General features: G+C 37.3%; 1 protein-coding gene across 1 annotated transcript; it reads right to left on the bottom strand.

The window, feature by feature from the left end:
• Window positions 1–17,180: 17,180 nt before the first annotated feature.
• LOC140862486 (uncharacterized) lies at window positions 17,181–18,134 on the bottom strand. The gene is made up of 2 exons (XM_073265510.1): window positions 17,507–18,134; window positions 17,181–17,317 (listed from the first exon to the last, which is right to left on the bottom strand). Exons 1-2 carry the CDS (start codon window positions 18,132–18,134, stop codon window positions 17,181–17,183), a joined length of 765 nt encoding a protein of 254 aa, XP_073121611.1.
• Window positions 18,135–18,384: the final 250 nt, after the last annotated feature.

The following is an 18,384-nucleotide window of genomic DNA, read 5'->3' as shown; positions in this document are numbered from 1 at the left end:
ACTTTGTGATTTAGGATCTAGCATTACCTTAATGTCTTTATCTGTTTTCAGGAGCTTAGGACTTGGCGAGGTGAAGCCCACAACAATCATGTTGCAGCTAGCTGATAGATCTATCACATATCCGCTTGAAATCATTGAGGATGTTCTGGTAAAAATAGATAAATTTATTTTTCCTACGGATTTTGTAGTGTTAGATATGGAGAAGGACGAAAATTTGCCATTGATTTTGGGGCGACCATTCTTGGCTACTGCCGACGCCAAGATAGAGGTTAGAAAAGGTGTGTTGACGATGGGTGTAGACGGTGAGAAAGTTACTTTTAATGTGTTCAAGGAAGCTGAAAATCCATCCACGAAGAAGGTGTTCTTCATTGAACAATCAAAGAAGATGGAGAGCTACTATGAAGTCGAGAGAAAAGTAGAATTGCGAAGAGAGAATGATCCGAAGGTTCCAAAGAAGAAGAAGAAAAACAAATCAAAGTTTAAGAGGATCGTTGAGCATGTTTGGAGGGTAAAGGAAAAGGGAAAATCCTCCAACAAGACTGAACCGGGCTAGAACCAGAGTATAGTCGGACTATGGACTATAAACTAAGCGCTTCTTGGGAGTCAACCCAAGCTTTTTTTTATTTATTTATTTGCTTTATTTTTATTTGTTAATTTTAGTTGTTTTTGTTTTTTTATCATGAGAAAACTAGACATCAATAATGATTTTGAATTGTGTAGGTGAAAAAGTTTAGGAGCCAACCCCGATGAAGAGTTTTGAGTGATTAAGATGGTGCCGAGTACTGACGCTCGGTGCCCAAGGTATGTGTCCTTGTTTTGATTTACTACTGTACATTGAGGACAATGCACAATTTAAGTTTGGGGGGATGTGTGAAATTTGAAAATTTTCATGAGTTAGGTTGAGTTGAAGATATAATATGTAATTGTGATTTGCCTATGTTGAAAATAATTTTTTGTGCTGAAAAGTTCATGTTAGCGCTATTTAATCTTGAGTTCTCACTTACATGCACGAATGCCATGATTTTTGATACTCCTAGCAATTAGAGAAATTATGTGGATTTGTGATGTGGATTAGAGGATTTGATTCTTAACTCTTGTGATTTTTACTTGAAACTGAGGTAGATTTTTAAGAGCACAGAAGTGATTTAGGAATTTTTGAATTCGTTGAGACTTTTTAGCCATTATTCATTTGTTATTCATATAAATCATGAAAAATCCTAAACAAATTGAGTAGCTTAAAAGTTCAAAGAAAAGTAATGGTGGAGAAAGTAAGGTGAGGGGAGGCCTTGAAAAGAAAAAAAATGGATTGAAATTCTAGTCCAAATACAAGACCAAGAGATGAAGATGTATGGAGTAGAAGAAAGCCAAGACTAATGTCTGGCAATGCAAATAAAAAATTTTAGCTACTCATAATCCTGAACAAATTTAAAAATATACATTTCCTTTGATTGAATCCCGAGTCTTTGATTACCATTGATACATATCTGGACACAGATCTCCTGCTGATTATACTTGAGCCTAAAAGTTAACCGAAAAAGTCCTTTTGATCTGTGTAAATAAAATTTGAACTTGGTTGATAGTATTTTGAAACTTGAGGGTTGAGTTAATGAATTGATGAAGCTTACGGATTGCATGATTTTATCGAAAGTTGGATGGGTAGATGAGATTGGCGAAATCACACACACACGAGAAAATGGCAGATTTTTGCAACTTTAAAACTCTCGATTTGTCGGGCTTTCTTTGACCGGCTTCGAGGACATATAAAAGAGATTTCAACACAACATAAAAGGGATAGAGCCGCCACAATACATCGAAGAATTCTGAGAGCTTAAACTTGAGATTTGAGAGAAAAAATTGGAGGAGAAATCTGCACTACATCAAAGGAAGAACACGAAGATCGATCAACCGGACACGGAAGAGCGACTACGGATTTGTTCTTCTATTTTTATCTTTCTTAATTGGAATTGATGTTTAGTTTCATAAACATGAATTGTGTTTATCTATTTTTGATCATGAACTAATTTTTTAGAGTCTAGAGGTCGGATGAAACCTGGTGTAGACACTTTCATGAATTTTTGATTTTATTGAATTGAGTTTCTTCTAGATTAATTGTTTTTCTAGAATTGATTGTCTTTTCAATTATCTGATCACTAATTGATTTGTTATATTTATTTGAAATCTGGCACTCGGGAGAGGAGATTTTGAATAGGACCATTAGAAAATATACTGTTAATTATTTATATAGCTCGGGAGAGTGTATAAATTTAACAGAGCTTTTAAAAAGAACATTGTTTTGTGATAGATCACTGCAAGTAAATTTTTAATAGGGATATTGGAATTGAATTGTAGTTGATAAAAATTATTTGTTTCTCGGGAGAGGGAAATAATAAACTTAAGTGTTCTTGGCTATTAATTGACTGAAATTCATGAAACTAAATTAATTAGGATTGATTGTTGTTGAAACCAGGTGAAATCTAAACCTCTAGACCATTTTTCCTCTGATTGTTTTTTATCTGAAAGTTGTGTGCGTGCTATTAAAACAAACTCATTGATTATTTTATTATTCTGCAAAATTCTGAGATTTTGATTTTCTAGATAAAGTTTGGACTATTTTAATTACAAGTACTAAATATTTTCAATTTACTATCTGAGGAAACGATACTTGATTCATTCACTATATTAAAACTTAACACTCGTACGCTTGCGAGGAATTTTCACAACAGCTATCCATGATCCGATCATACTTTCCTTCTTGAAAAAGATTTGTCCTCAAATCTTACTCGTTACCTACACCAAATAAAGAAATATTAGAAACATTATAAATCTTATCGACACCATACTTATCTTGTACTTTCTTCTTATAAGCTTTATCACCCAAGTCATCCAACAAACTCAATGAACCAATGTCGGTGATTGCTTCTATATTCTCCGCATCAACTAGGTAGTGTTTATCTTGTGCATGAAGAATTTTGTGTTCTTTGATCTTGTTATGACAACACAAAATTCATAGATATCTATAAACATTGTGCTCTAGGAATAAGAAGTGATTTATTCAAATCATATAAGTGTAACCTAATCTTTGCTTCTCTACAAACAATATACCTCTCACAAATCCATTCGACATACATCTTCATATGTAACCAAAACAAATATTTATCCACCATATTCATTGTTTTGGATTTCTCAATATAAAACATCAAAATTACACTATATTCTCCTTAAGTAACTCGTTCAACAATAACATGGAATGAAAATTTTGTCCTCTTCAAACAAGTATCCATTGCTCACGTAGAACTTATCATGAAGACCACACAAACGTGTCTCAAAGATATTCTTAAAATCACTATCCTTGTGAGACCTCGGTTCTAATCATCTAATCTTGAAATACATCATTCAAATAAACCAACAAGAGTCAAGAAGAATCAGATAATTTTTTTTTATTTTCACATGCAAAGGGCCTCGCTCGAGCGGTAATATATTGTCGCTCGAGCGAGCAAAACTCTGCTCGAGAAACCTCAAAAGCTCTCGCTCGAGCGGTAATAAAGTTCCTCTCGAGCGAGACAAGCTTTGTCTCAAAAAAATGAAACCCCTCGCTCGAGCGGTAATAAACTGCCGCTCGAGCGAGCCCAACTCTGAACTAAAAAAAATAGAACTTATACTTAAACAATACTCCATCATCAAAATAATTTCAAAACATAACGAGGTATCCAAATACATGCAATAACAACATATAAACCTCCATACTCGAATATTCGATACAACTTAATTCAAAGGAAGTACGAGTTCTAAACATGCTTTCAATACAACACGAGTTCGACATGTTATTCGCATTCTAAACCGAAGCCTCACTTCTATCCCTCAGTCCCGAGCTAATCAAGTCGCCTCTGACTCAATCCTGTCTTACCTGTCTCCAAGTACACATACAAAACAAGACAACATCCGGATAATTTCGGTGAGAATAATTTTCCCAGTAAAAGCAACATAACATGTAATATCAAGTAATGTATCCAAATCATGATATAAACTTCAACATATTCCAATATGAAATAGAATAAAATGCATGTCTTTAGAATTCGGGATTATCTAAACGGATAATCAAAATAAAACTCGGTTCTTTGGTTGGGATCCCGAGGACAAGATATCAAAAAAACTCACCGACTCTCCCGATCGAGGTGGATGATGCATTACTCGATCTTCTAGACTCTGGTGCAATTATGAGTATTCGGATTCTGGGGAGACACCAACAACCCAGGCAGTAGATTATAGTCCCCAAGACGTCTAATTCGAAATGAAGTCAATTAATTCGGCTCATTATGAATGCAAGTGCAATCGTATTACATTCAAACATATAATTCAAGTAATTAAAATAAACATGCAAGTATGTGATTTTAGGGAACTCGAAAATCAATCGGATTCGAGTATTCGTCCCTATTCGATTCAATGTCAACTTATACCTTTTCTCCAATCGAAGCTCCAACTCAGGATAAGCTGCAAACGCAGGAGATACAATCACAATCTAATCCAACCTCAATTCAAATCGACAAGTTAAACTAGTTACCAATTCACGATCAACTCGTCGACAATTCAAATTATGTCAACTCCGAGCCCAACAGCCTTCAAACCAATCTGTAATGAAGTAATATAGGATCGACGTCAACATTCAAACTCAAAGAAATAAGGCTCAATCACTTCAAACTAAACGATATCCAAAACTCGAACCGACGGCATAACGGCTTATAACGGACAACCGAAAAACCACTAACAACAATATATCTATCCAAACCAACTCATATCAATAACAACCCATCAAGAATCAACTCAATATAAACCAAATCTCAAACCCCTATTTTAGAAAATCACCAATAAAATCATAACAATTCCAAACGTCGTTCTTTTTCCGATCCGTCTTTGAATAAACCATCCATGCTAGCTCAAGAATAACATATCCGAAAATAATCAAATTCCATCGACATCAAAAAATCAAAGTATAACCGATTGAAGAAAAACTTACGATAGAACGAAGCCTTCGAAGCCGTGATCACGAATATACCTTCAAATCAAAATTCTACCGGACGGATCATACAAAACCGGAAGATGAAATGCTTGGAGAGGCGTTAATGGAGGAAAACGGCCCAAGAAGGAAGAAGGAAGATGAAGATAAACCACCTACACGTCTCATCCATCTAAATAAATATCAAAGACCAAGTCAAATTGAAGAAATTGCACTATAGTCCCTGAATTTTTTGAAAATTGCAAACAATCCCTGATCAAATATCAATTCAACCCTCGAATTTTCTCATCTCAGAATATCAATAATAAACTCAATTAAGATAATTTCGGGGCGTTACAATCCTTAAATTCACCATCCAATGCATACAACTCTTTAGCATTCTCAAACCATAAAAACTGAGTCCAACATAGATAAAAGTACATACCTTCGTGATAGCGCATCAACTACTATATTTTCCTTACCTTTTTTGTACTTCATTGCTTTTTCATCATCAACTCGCTCTCCTTGAGAACTTACGCCAATGACAAGTTAAATGAGTTCTCTTGTACAAAATACACTATCTTTTAAATTAGCATATAAATTTCCATCTCTATGTGTGAATAACACAAGTATCAAATGTTCAAGACGCTCATTAAAAATTTAGATATATACTAAGATTTCATCAAAGTATACTACAACAAATTTATCAATATGCGTAAGCAAAACATGGTTCATCAATCTCATGAAAGTACTAGGTGCATTAGTTAACCAAAAATGCATGACTAACCCTTCTAGAAGATACGACTTTCCACCTATACAACTCATGCACTATTCACACACATCAACAAAACTCAAGTCTCTCAACTTCTTAACATAATCACATTCAAGAAACTTAAGATCAAGATTTGAAATCAACATTCTCAAACTTTTCAAGAAAGTAATTAAATCCATGCACTTTAGAATTTAGATTATAACTTTGAAAGTTGGCATTGGATTTGTATTTGAGATTTGAAGCTAAATCATACCTCCCAAAGAGAGTAAATTTAAAGTATTCAACCTCATCTTGTGTGTGCTCATGCTTTACAAGGATCAAATATGTTCATACTTTCAACATTGGACCTCTTTTGTCTCCTCATCGATACATCTCCCACAACCTGCAAAGAAGAAATAACAATGCTCAGGATTGAACCGATTATATCATGACAATGAGATAAAACCTCTTTATACAAAAGTACTTTAAGGGTTTATACAAATTCAAAGATTGCTCAATCACACTATTTTGGACCATAATATTATTTTTCTTGGTCTTTTTCCTCTCATTTTTGTTTCTATATTTTTTTCTTTCAAGGTCATCTCAATCTTTTTACAATATTTTTTTCGACCTCTTTTCTTTCTTTTTCCTTTTCTTTATTTTCAATGATCATCTCACTTTTTTGTTCATTTTTTTTTCGGCCATATCACTCACTTTATGGCATTCCAATTGATCTTCAAGAAATTTTTTTGAAGTCAATTGTTGTATTAACCCGGTCCCATTTTACAAGATTAAATGGTTAAACATGATTAAGAGATGTTTATTATATCAAACAGACCAAGAAATCATATCCAGAATGTCCAAAAATGGTTAATAAGCTTAATTGGGCTCGGGTAGTTCGGAAGGTCCAAACTACATAGCTTAGTTGGTTCGGAGGTTCCGAAAGGATCGGAACCAACGAAGTAGTTCGGAAGCAACGTGACGATCAGAACATCCAAAAGGGGATCGGAGCTTCTGATTGTGGTGTCCTGCACATGGCAATGATATTTGAACACGTAGCTGCATGAAAGAGATCGGAACGTCCAAAGTGTAGATCGAAGCTTCCGATCATAGCCGTTCTGAACATGGCATGCATGCAGGGATCGGAGCTTCCGATCAGGGTCTATAAATAGGTTGTCCGAGACTCTCATTTTCTTGTCAATTCCTCAAGTTCTTCTCTCATCTCTTAGGCTATTTTAGTAGTTTCTAGCTAAATAGGCGTGGTTGGGCCTTGGCGAGGCGTTTCCAGGGTTATAACAGAGTTGTGCCTAAGTTTTGGAGCACTCAATATCAGTGGGCTGAAGACGGACAAAGGTATAGCTCTAGCTCTTAATAGATAATAGGGAGTATACAATAACTTAGTTAAGGATTTTAGAGAAATAATATAATGCATGGTTATTATGAATTGTAGTGCTGCACGGTAGGCTTGGAACCTAGATGGGTGCTTCTAGGAACTGCCTTAGAAAGGTACGTAGGTACTGACTGATATTTCCAGTGGGTTTGCATGCTTATGTGTTGCATATTATATGACATGATGCATGTTACTACTTTGAGATATTATGCTGCATGTGCATTTCATATTGAGCTTGGATCTCCTTTGAGATAAGTCAGTGTTATGGGGTGCTCAGCCCTTGTTAGGACGTTTTGATACTGAGAGTCACTATGACCGATGGGTCTGTCGGACTTTAGTGATCTGAAGATATTTTGTACACGTCCAGTTAGGAGTGAGTGGTCGTATCCAGTGGTTTGATTCCTCGATATTACAGCTCACATCCTAGGCGCCAGTCTGAGTGGATTTCTGATTCACAGTGAAAGTAGTGAACGTGTGCGGAAATTAGTTTAATACAATCCTCAATAAAATCTCATAAAAATGCTGAAAACATGAATACTAAAAAGGTCACGGGTATACTAGCCAGCTCCCGATGCTCAGAGGCCCTCACCACCCGTAGGGACCATATCCTCCTGACTGACATCATACTCACCTGCACACCATTTAGATCTAATGAGCCTAGAGGTTTAACATGTTTTACCTTTAATAACGAATACTACATAATAAAATCGCATGCAAGCACGTATTATATAAAAATAACCTGAGGTATCTAATGCATTCATGATCGTAAAAACGTTTGCATAATACTGAGTCATAAACATCAACGTAACATAAATTCATAACATAATCATGACATGTCATAATCATAAAATCTTTTTCCGTGTGGGTCATATTAGTGAAAGGTAACCATAAACATAAGCAATTAATCAATCTATAAACCAACCTACGTGGCGGCGAGATCCACCCAACCTTTGTGGCTTCCCTACGCCACTTATGCCACTTCACCCAGCCTTTGGGGATCCATAGGTCCATAAACATAAGTGCCACTTCACCCAACTTTGGGGATCCATATTCCCTTGAACATAAGTTCCACAAATCACATCAACTTTCCAAAAATATTTTTTTTGCATGCCCATTATCTTATCTTAAAATAAATGCATGATTCCTGAACTTAAAAATATCATTTTCCATAAAATTATGCCCTTGAATATATATTAATCCGTTTTTCATAAAATCATATTTATGTAAAAATATACATATACATCCATTAAATCTATATTTACGAAATATTTTATTTTCTTTCACTGGCTAGTTCGAGTTGCTGCCTCCCCTTAACTTAAGCCCTTAAACATAGACTGGCCCACTAACACTTACACTAGCCAATCCATACTTAAATTAGCCCCATAAGACTTAGATTAGTCCAAAAATACCTAGGTTGGCCCAATAACAAAATTAAGTCCACTTGACAACTTGATCTCGATTAACAACTTGTGCCCAATTAACCATTTAAGTCCAATTAATATCTTAAGCCCAATTAATAATTCAAGCTCAATCAACCAATTAGGCCCAATTAATATCTTAAGACCAATTAATAATTCAAGACTAATTAACCAATTAATCCCAATTAATATCTTATGCACTTGGACTCCTAATTTAAAATTTCCCGGGCCCGTAATAAAATAACCCGGACCCGAACCCATAACCTATGACCCCAAATCACTTGTTCTGACCCGGACCACTCACCCGCCCGAGCCCTGCCCGGGCTGCCCAAAATTCACGACCCAAGCTCTCGCACCAACCCATCGAGTCACACATGAGCAGCCCCATCTATACCCCTCGGCCACCCAGATCCGGCCACCCATGCCCGGAGCCGCGCCGGCAGGACCAACCCAGGGTCCTGCCGGACCACCTTGACTAGGCCACGGCCTGAGCCATGGCTTGTATGGCTCGGTCGTGGTCATTAAAATTTCCAGTCGTGCACACACACAAGCACCTCTGCTCACTACCACAACCAAACCCATTGGCCCTCAAGCCCAACCACCTCCAGGCCACGACCGGCCTTTAAACCAGCCTCCAACACACCCAACTAACCACCCAACCATGTCCATCAGCTACTCGAACCAGCTGAGTTCAGAAATGAAGGCAAAACCGATCCACTATGCGAAAAACGTGAATGATAATGCATGAACATTAAAATCTTGAGCTCTAATCCACAAGCAATGCAAAACATAGGTTTAATCCTAAAAAAAGAGCATATAAAAATTTAAATGGGAGAGGAATAAAATATAGATCATGACTTAGCTCAAGAACAAGAAATACGGGTGCGTAGCTTGCGAGGGGACGACCGGAATTCCTAAAATCTTGATTTTTTTCTTCAAATTTCGTGTTAATGTGTGCAAGTGTGGATTGGATGATGTTCTTGGCTGCTTCCTCTCCAAGAAACATGAGGATGAAGGTGAGGGAAATGAAATTTAGGGCTTAGTATAAGTTTGGGTAAGAAATGGGCTTAGGGCCTTGTAATTATGTAAGACCCAAGATTATTTAATTTTAATTCGAGTATATTTAATTTGCGAATATTTATAGTTGAGAATTAAATTATAATATTCTTAAATTATTTAGGATTTAAATTGAATTAAATTGATTTTCGGGGGCTGATTTGCTAATATTGAAGTTTCAAGGAACTAAAGTACAATTATTGAATTAGTGGCTTACACATGGCTTGTTTATGATCTTCAACGTGTGTGTATCTCTATTCTAATTTAGAATTTACAGCAAACAACCGAAACCTTCATTCAACTTCAGATTTCAAGTGAATTATTCATCTTCAAACCTTGATTGTGTTTGATCCGTCCGGCCGAATTTAATTCTGGACATAGAGTTGTGATACTCTCTTCAAGTGCTACAATTTGATGTAAGTATTCTGATGTTTCAGCAGATTTCAAAAATGGGTTGGTGAAGAACTCAGAGGTTGTTTATGAATATGTGTTTTAGAGATTATGAGTATCGATATATCGAAATCGGATCGAAGAATGAACGTTGTCTGTATTTGATATGATTTTCCAGCATGTATTTCGAAATTTATAGCCTCTGATTATGCTAAGATATGATGATATGTTGCTGGTATAGCATGTATATGAATTTGGTTCGAATGTTAGATTAATTAGATTTCAGTCTCAGTTGTCGGTTTTTAGCCGATACGCCACCGATTCGAGAATTGACTAGATTGTGAACTTGTTAAATGAGCTGTTTATTGTATTGATTTGGAAGCTGATATTCATTGTTCCAAAAACTTAATTTCAGATTTGTTATTGAAGCTTTCCGAACTCGAGATCTCCGATTCGAACCGAGAAAGATTGAAGAAGGTTAGAAGTTAGTTTATATCGATTGAATTGTCAAAAATTTGAACAGCTTTTGACAAAAGCTCTTGATGTAATATTTCAGATTTTAAATACCTCAAGAATCCAGAGAAAGAAAGGTATAAATCGATACAATCATGAAGGGATAGAATATTCGAGATAGATATGATTCTCGAATTCCCTAAACCACATACTTATATGCTTAGTTGCTTTTGTTTGCTTTGTATGTGTGATGTGAACTTGCTTGATTAGCATGAATTATGTGTTTTGGATTTGGCTTGTTGTATATTGATTATAGCATAATGCATTAGCTTTTGTATGCATTCATCTTGAGCCATGAACCAAGACGCATAGAGGGCCTGACGGCCTAGATTCCAAATGACGTTTGGTGAGTTGTAGTTAAGTATCAAGGGATATAGACTTAATCCCAAAGCTAGATGACTTACTATGATTGTACAAAAGTCAGGGGATTTAAGATGTTTTACGCCACCTCGAGAGGGAGAGTCGGTGGTTAGTTGGAGAAAAAGATCTTATTTCCCGGGATCCCAAGAACCAAGAATTCTTTGTATCAGATTTGATATTCTTTACTTTGGAACATGCATTGCATTCTTGTTTAGCATTATATCATGTTCATATAATTTATACTGGGAATTATGTTTCTCACCGAAGTTATCCGGCTATTGCTGTATTTTATATGTGTGCATGACAATAGGTGGGTTAGGAACTGGTCAGACTCGACATGGATAGATTGGGATAGAGTCTTAGCATGTGGTGACTCGGGTTATAGCATATGATGTACCTTATGAGTTGTTAAACATGTTAGAAAAGAAACAAGAACTTTGTATATATGTTCTACTTGTTGTATACTTGTTTATAATCTAGCTTTTGTTGTATTCGGATCACTAGATGGATGAAATATCAACTTGTGAACATGTTTAGAACTTGATATAAATGTATGTGCATGTTTTATATTTAAAAAAACAAGCTTTAGAAGAGATTAAAAAGAGCAAAAGAGAGCTGCAGAAAACAGGGCAGAGCACTGCCCAGGGCAGCGCTCGAACTGCAATATTTTACAGTTCGGGCGCAGCCCAACCCGTAGGTTGGGTATTTAGGGAGCGCCCGAGCGGCCAAATAGTGCAGCTCGAGCACACCCCCTCTGAATTTAAAAAAACTAAAAAATTTTGTTGATCTTATTCCTTACTTGATTAGTTAAGGATGCTTATTCATTAATTGCCTCATAAGAATCGAGATTAGCAACCCGAGGTCCCCACAAATTAAATTTGGGTATAAGGTTTAAAAAAAAAATTATATATACTAGCCCAACATTGAATATTGGACATTAAAAATCTCCAAATTTTCGAAATAATCAAAGGTCCAATTTTAAAAATTCCCTAAAAGTCCTTAAAATGGCTTAACTAGTTGAAAAATGAGATTTTAATTGCATATATATATTAAACCCCTATTTTTACATAATTTAAATCTCAAAATATTTATTTTGGGCTCTTAAAATCCTTAGATATAATTTTCATAAAAAACTTTTACCCCGATCGTCCACGGTCCCGTCTACACCCTCGTAAATCGATTTTTCCTCAAAAATTCATAACGCTCAAAATACTCGAGTTAAATGTCATAAATAAATCTAAAACACATAAATATGCCACATAAAAGTCTTCTAACCCTAAAAAATTAAATTTCCTTAATTATGCATACGGTTTAATGTAAAAGGAACTCTAGGCGTTACAATTGTAGTGTTGCATGGTAGGCTTGAAACCTAGATGGGTGCTTCTAGGAACTGCCTTAGAAAGGTACATAGGTACTGACTGAGATTGTCACTGGTTTTCATGCTTATGTGTTGCATATTATATGACATGATGCATGTTACTACTTTGAGATATTATGCTGCATGTGCATTTCATATTAAGTTTGGATCTCCTTTGAGATAAGTCAGTGTTATGGGGTGCTCAGCCCTTGTTAGGAAGTTTTGACATTGAGAGTCACTATGACCGACGGGTCTGTCAGACTCTAGTGATCTGGGGATTTTTTTCCACGTCCAGTTAGGAGTGAGTGGTTGTATCCAGTGGTTTGATTCTTCGAGATTACAGCTCACATCCTAGGCGCCAGTCTGAGTGGATTTCTGATTCGTTACCCAAATATGATACCCGTTCATTACATTGCATGCATCATATTTGTATGTCTACCCGTACTAGCGTACTGAGCTTTAGCGCCCACGTCCAATTATTTTCTTTTATCTGGACACCTCATTCGATGGGGCAGATGCAAGTTTTTTCCTGAGGATTTGGAAACTTGGTGGTGACCAAGACAAGATTGCATCATTAGCCACTAGGAATTACCTTTATGTTATTAAGCAATTTTAGTTTCCGCATTTACTCTGATTATTATTAATTATTGTTTAATTGCATACCTAAGTTTCAGATTATTAGGTGATCATGGTGCGGGTCACTACACCGTGATCACCTACTAATCAAAAGCTTAAGAATGCAATAATCTTAGTTAAAACATAATCAGAAATTATCAGAATAAAACACTAAAGTTATACAAACCTAAGAAAAATACATCCGAATTCTAAAGTTATTACAACCAAATCGAACCAGGTTCTCAGTATCAAATTAACAAGTTCTGATACAACCATCTGAATACACAAAATCTCCCAACAGTTGCCAAAACCCTGCAACTAAATCCGCCCTGAGCCTCCTGCTCCGTCCAACCTAAAACATTTCCCATCGAATGGGCTGCCCAATAAACACATAAATATGGACGTGAGCGAACTACGCTCAGCACGAGAGTATGAGTATACAAATACTATATGAGCATGAATGCAAGTGTACTAGATACCAAAACTCAAGGTCAAGAAACGATCAAATAGACTCGACGCCAATGTATGTAGCACTTTGTGTCGTCGTACCATGAGGTGGCTCACATACCCTACTGTGGATATCTGTGACCTGATCACGAGTACACGTGTTCAACCATCCACTAACACATTAGGGTAACCACTCTAATACAGGATATCTCAAGGATAAAAGTTCAATATTATAATGCATGAAGCATAATATCTGACATAATATATGCAGATAAAATCATGCCATATAAATAATGCAACTCATAATACATGCATACTCAGTCAAGGTATCTCGAATAGTACTTTCGTACCTCAATAATATCAGATAAGTTACACCAGCTCCACCATCCAAGCCTATAATCACAAGATTACTATATCACTAATCATCATCTAAAAGTCTTAACTAAGCTAATAGATACTTCCAAACTATTTATAAAAACTCGGATTATACATTCGTTTGTCCTTAGCCCGTTGTTGTAGATTGTCCCAAAACTTGGGCACAACTGCTCTACGTCTCCGGAGAGCCCGTCCCTCGACAAAGAAGGCTGGGAAGCCCCTAAACCACTCAAGAAACGAGAGAAGATGTTGGTGAATTAACAAAGAAAATGGGCTCCCGGATGCGCTATTTATAAGTGGAGATCGGACGTTCCGAACTCCAGATCAGACGTTCCGATCTTTGCATGCATGCCAAGTTCCAAACTATCACGATCGGAAGCTCGGATCCCTACTTTGGAAGTTCCAATCTCATACATGCAGCTACGTGTTCAAACGTCAATGACACGTCACAAGTGTGCATGGCCTAACTCGAACGGAAGTTCCGATCTAAAATTTAGACGTTCCGATCTAGATTCCGAACACCATCACTTGATCCGATCATTTCGGATCTTTCGATCTCGTTCGGACCTTCCGAAATTGTCCAAGTCCACTTCGACCCTTTGATCATATCTGATGTCCAAGAGTAGATTTCTTGGTCCGATTAATCAAATTAAAATCACTTAATTAAGTTTAACAATTTAATCTTGTAAAATAGAACTGAGTTACTACATTTTTCATCGCTTAAGAGATTTCGTTCTCGAAATAAACTCGTAAGTAAACGAATTCAAAACTGAACAAATCATCCTTTTATTACCATTGAATATTTTACAAGATATATTACTTAAAACAAAATTACAATAAAAACAACTCAGGATGTTCCAAACGCATGCGGCTCTCTAGTTTCCAAGTGGCTTCCTCAGTGCCTCGAAGCTGCCACTGAACTAGAACGAGAGGAATGACCTTGTTCCATAACACATTATCCTTATGATCCAAAATACGCAAAGGTCTCTCCACATATGTTAAATATGTATCCAACTGTAACTCAGACGGTGTAAAATATGAGACTCATTTTCCACGTACCGTCACAATAGTGACACATGAAACACATCGTGGATGCTAGAAAAATACGGTGGCAAAGAAAGTCTGTAAGCTAAATCTCTCACACTTTCCAAAATCTCGAATAGACCAATGAATCTCAGAGATAGCTTTCCCTTGAGATCAAATCTCAATATCCTGCGAAAAGGTGAAACTTTCAGGAACACTTTTTCACCAACTGGAAACTGCAAAGGTCTGCACTTGACATTAGCTTAACTGGATTGTCGGTCCTGTGCAGTTCTAATGCGCCTCTTGATATGATAAACTATATCAATGCCTTTAGGATTAGCTCTGGTCCTTCCACCTATCATTCCCAAAAAATTTCCCAAAACAATGGAGTATGACATTGTCACCCGTACAACGCTTCAAATGGTGTCATACCAATATTGCGGTGATAACTGTTGTGGTACGCAAATTCTATCAATGACAAATGATCTTGCAAAGCTGGACCAAAATCCATAGCACTCGTATGACCTGTCTACCCATCTGTCTCTGGATGAAACGCTGTACTCAAACTGAGAGTAGTGTCCAAAGCACGCTGAAAACTCCCCCAGAAATTCAAAGTAAAACTAGGGTCTCTATCACTGATAATACTCACAGGTACTCTATGGAATCGTAAAATCTCCTGAATTTACGGGAGATCCATGAGATCAAAAGTGTAATCTCGGTTATATGAAAGAAAATGCGCTGACTTGGTGAATCGATCCACCACAACCCAGATAGCATCACAATTCCTCGAAGACATCGATAAATGGGTCAAAAAATCCATCATGATAAACTCTCATTTCCACTGCGGAATCGGCAAACTATGAAGAAATCCTTCAGGTTGTCGATATTCTTCTTTAATCTGTTGAAACACCAACACCTTGAAACATACTGATAAACACTGCGTTTCATTCCTTTCCATCAGAACCAAGTTCACAAATACTTATACATCTTATTGCACCCCGAGTGAACACTCAACTTGGTTCGATGTGCTTGAGATAGAATTTCCTCTCTCAGAGTGTCATCCCCAGGTACCACAATACATCCGGATAAGCATAGAAAATCATCTGACTTGTAATGGAATTCAGAAGTACTGTCACTGTTGGCTAGTCTAGCCAATCGCTGAGTCTTCGGATCAGACATCTGAGCATCACGGATCAGAGAATACAAAGTTGGCTCAGATATAATCGCAAACATCCTAATACTCGTCATTCCCTTCTTATGATTAAGTTGAATACCGAATAACAACAATCCTGAATCACACTAGAGATAAGACAAGGCTGTAATGCAGATACTCGCACCTTGTGACTCAAAGCATCAGCAATAAGATTAGCAACACCTGGATGATATTTAATCTCGCAATCATAATCTTTCAGCAAATCCATCCAGCGTCGTTGTACCATATTCAATTCATCCTAGGTGAAAAAAATACTTGAGACTCTTGTGATCAGTAAAGATTTCAAATTTCTCTCCATACAGATAATGACACCAAATCTTCAGTGCAAAGACGATAGCTGCTAGTTCAAGATCATGCACTGGATAATTCTCTTCGTGAACCTTCAGCTGTCTAGAAGCTTATGCAATCACATGTTCATTCTAAGTCAAGACACAACCTAATCCTTGCAGAGAAGCATCAGTATACACAATATACCCTCCAAAACCAGACGGTAGTGCCAACACAGGTGCAGAAATCAACCTACGTCGAAGCTCACAAAGGTTTTCCTCACACTCTTAGGAACACTCGGAAGTTACACCTTTTCGAGTAAGTTGAGTCAAAGATCGAGATAACTGAGAGAAATTCGCGATGAAACGACGATAATATCTTGCCAGACCCAGAAAACTACAGATCTCAGCCACCGTCATCGGGCGCGACCAATTCAACACAACATCAATCTTGCTCATATCAACTAAAACTCCCTTGTTGGATATAATATGGCCAAGGAACACCACGCGATCAATCCAGAACTCACACTTACTCAGCTTTGCGTAAAGTTGCCTCTCCCAAAGAGTCTGCAAAATGAGCCTCAAATTATATGCATGCTCATCAAAATTACGTGAATATACCAAAAATCATCGATGAACACAACCACAAATTTGTCTAAATATTCCCTGAAAACACGATTCATAAAATCCATGAATACATACGACGCATTAGTCAATCCAAATAGAATCACCAAGAACTCATAATGTCTATATCTAGTCCGGTATGCAGTTTTGGCTATATCCTGATCCTTAACTCGCATCTGATGATATTCAGATCGCAAGTCAATCTTGAAATATACCGAAGTACCCTGAAGTTGATCAAATAGGTCATCTATACGAGGCAAATGATACCTATATTCATGGTCACATGGTTCAACTGTCTATAGTCAATACACAGTCGCATAGACCCATCTTTCTTCTTCACAAAGAGAACATGAGCTCCCTACGGAGCTCCATACACTAGGACGAATATATCCCTAGTCCAAGAGATCATGCAAATGTTGCTTCAACTCACGCATCTCTGACGGAGATAGACGATACGGTGCTCGCGAAATAGGTGACATCCCTGGCATTAACTCAATTTCAAACTCAACTTCTCGAACAGGAGGTAAACCTGAAATCTCATCAGGAAACACATCATGAAATTGATTAACGACTGGAAATTCTCCTATACCAACACTCTTAGTGGACATATCAACTGTATAGATGAGGTAGCCTTCCCCGCCTGACTCCAGAGCTCGACAGGCTTTCAAAGCAGATACCAAAAGGTATCGGAGGTCGCGCTCCCTTACCATATAAAAACCAACTAACATCCCCAACTGGATGAAACCACAGTAGTTTTTGGTAACAGTCCACTGAAGCTCGGACGTGGTCAAAATATCAATACCCATTATGCAGTCAAAATCTTCCATTGCTAAAATCATAAGATTCGCTGTCAAAACATTACCCTCAAATTCTAAAGGACAACAAAAAACTAGACGTTTAGCCAAAGCTGACTGATCAGTTGGTGTAGAAACAGAAATTACTACATCTAGAGCAATATAGGATAACTTGTGATGCTTGAAAAAACACGTAGATATGAAAGAATGAGATGCACCAGTAATAAGAACAAAAGAAGGTATACCGCATAAAAGAAACGTACCTAAAATAACCCTCTCATTCTTCTCCACAGCTTGGTCACGACTCAATGAAAACACTTGACTCGGAGCTCGTGGTCGTAGATTAGAACCTCCCACTGATTTCCCTGGAGGCCTCTGCTGAACTGTAGTCTGAGAACCTGAACCTGAACCTTCTCTCCCAGCACGTGTACAATCCTTCTTGAGATGACCAATCTCCCCGCAACGAAAACAAGTTCCTGCAGCCTTACCAAATTTATCCGTCGGGTGATTCTTCCCACAGTGAGCACACTGACCCTTCTTCCCAAAACTCATAACTCCATCGGATCCAGAGAAAGAAGTAGTTGAAGAAGACTTCTTAAAAATTGGGCACGAGGACCCAAAGAACTCGCGGGTCGAGAAGACTGAAGCGTCCTACCACAGTTCACACTAATCTCTGTCTGCCGAAAATGGTTCACCAAGACCTCGTAACAAGTCGGGTCATCACAGACAGTGACCCAGTCAAAAATCTCATGGTTCAATCCCTACAGGAAGTGATCGTACTTCGCCTCAAAGCTGGCGCCAA

This window comes from Henckelia pumila, chromosome 4 (assembly GCF_033568475.1).
Source record: "Henckelia pumila isolate YLH828 chromosome 4, ASM3356847v2, whole genome shotgun sequence".
Classification (NCBI taxonomy): Eukaryota; Viridiplantae; Streptophyta; class Magnoliopsida; order Lamiales; family Gesneriaceae; genus Henckelia; species Henckelia pumila.
Note: the sequence above shows the minus strand (reverse complement) of the source record. Positions and strands in the feature narration are given on the sequence as shown.

Excerpts from the sequence above, each read along its gene's own strand:
- LOC140862486 (XM_073265510.1), bottom strand. The coding sequence starts at position 18,134 with ATGAGTTTTGGGAAGAAGGGTCAGTGTGCTCACTGTGGGAAGAATCAC. Across the intron at positions 17,318-17,506 it reads CCAGTTGGGGATGTTAGTTG|GTTTACCTCCTGTTCGAGAA; the intron begins GTTTTTATATGG and ends ATGAGATTTCAG.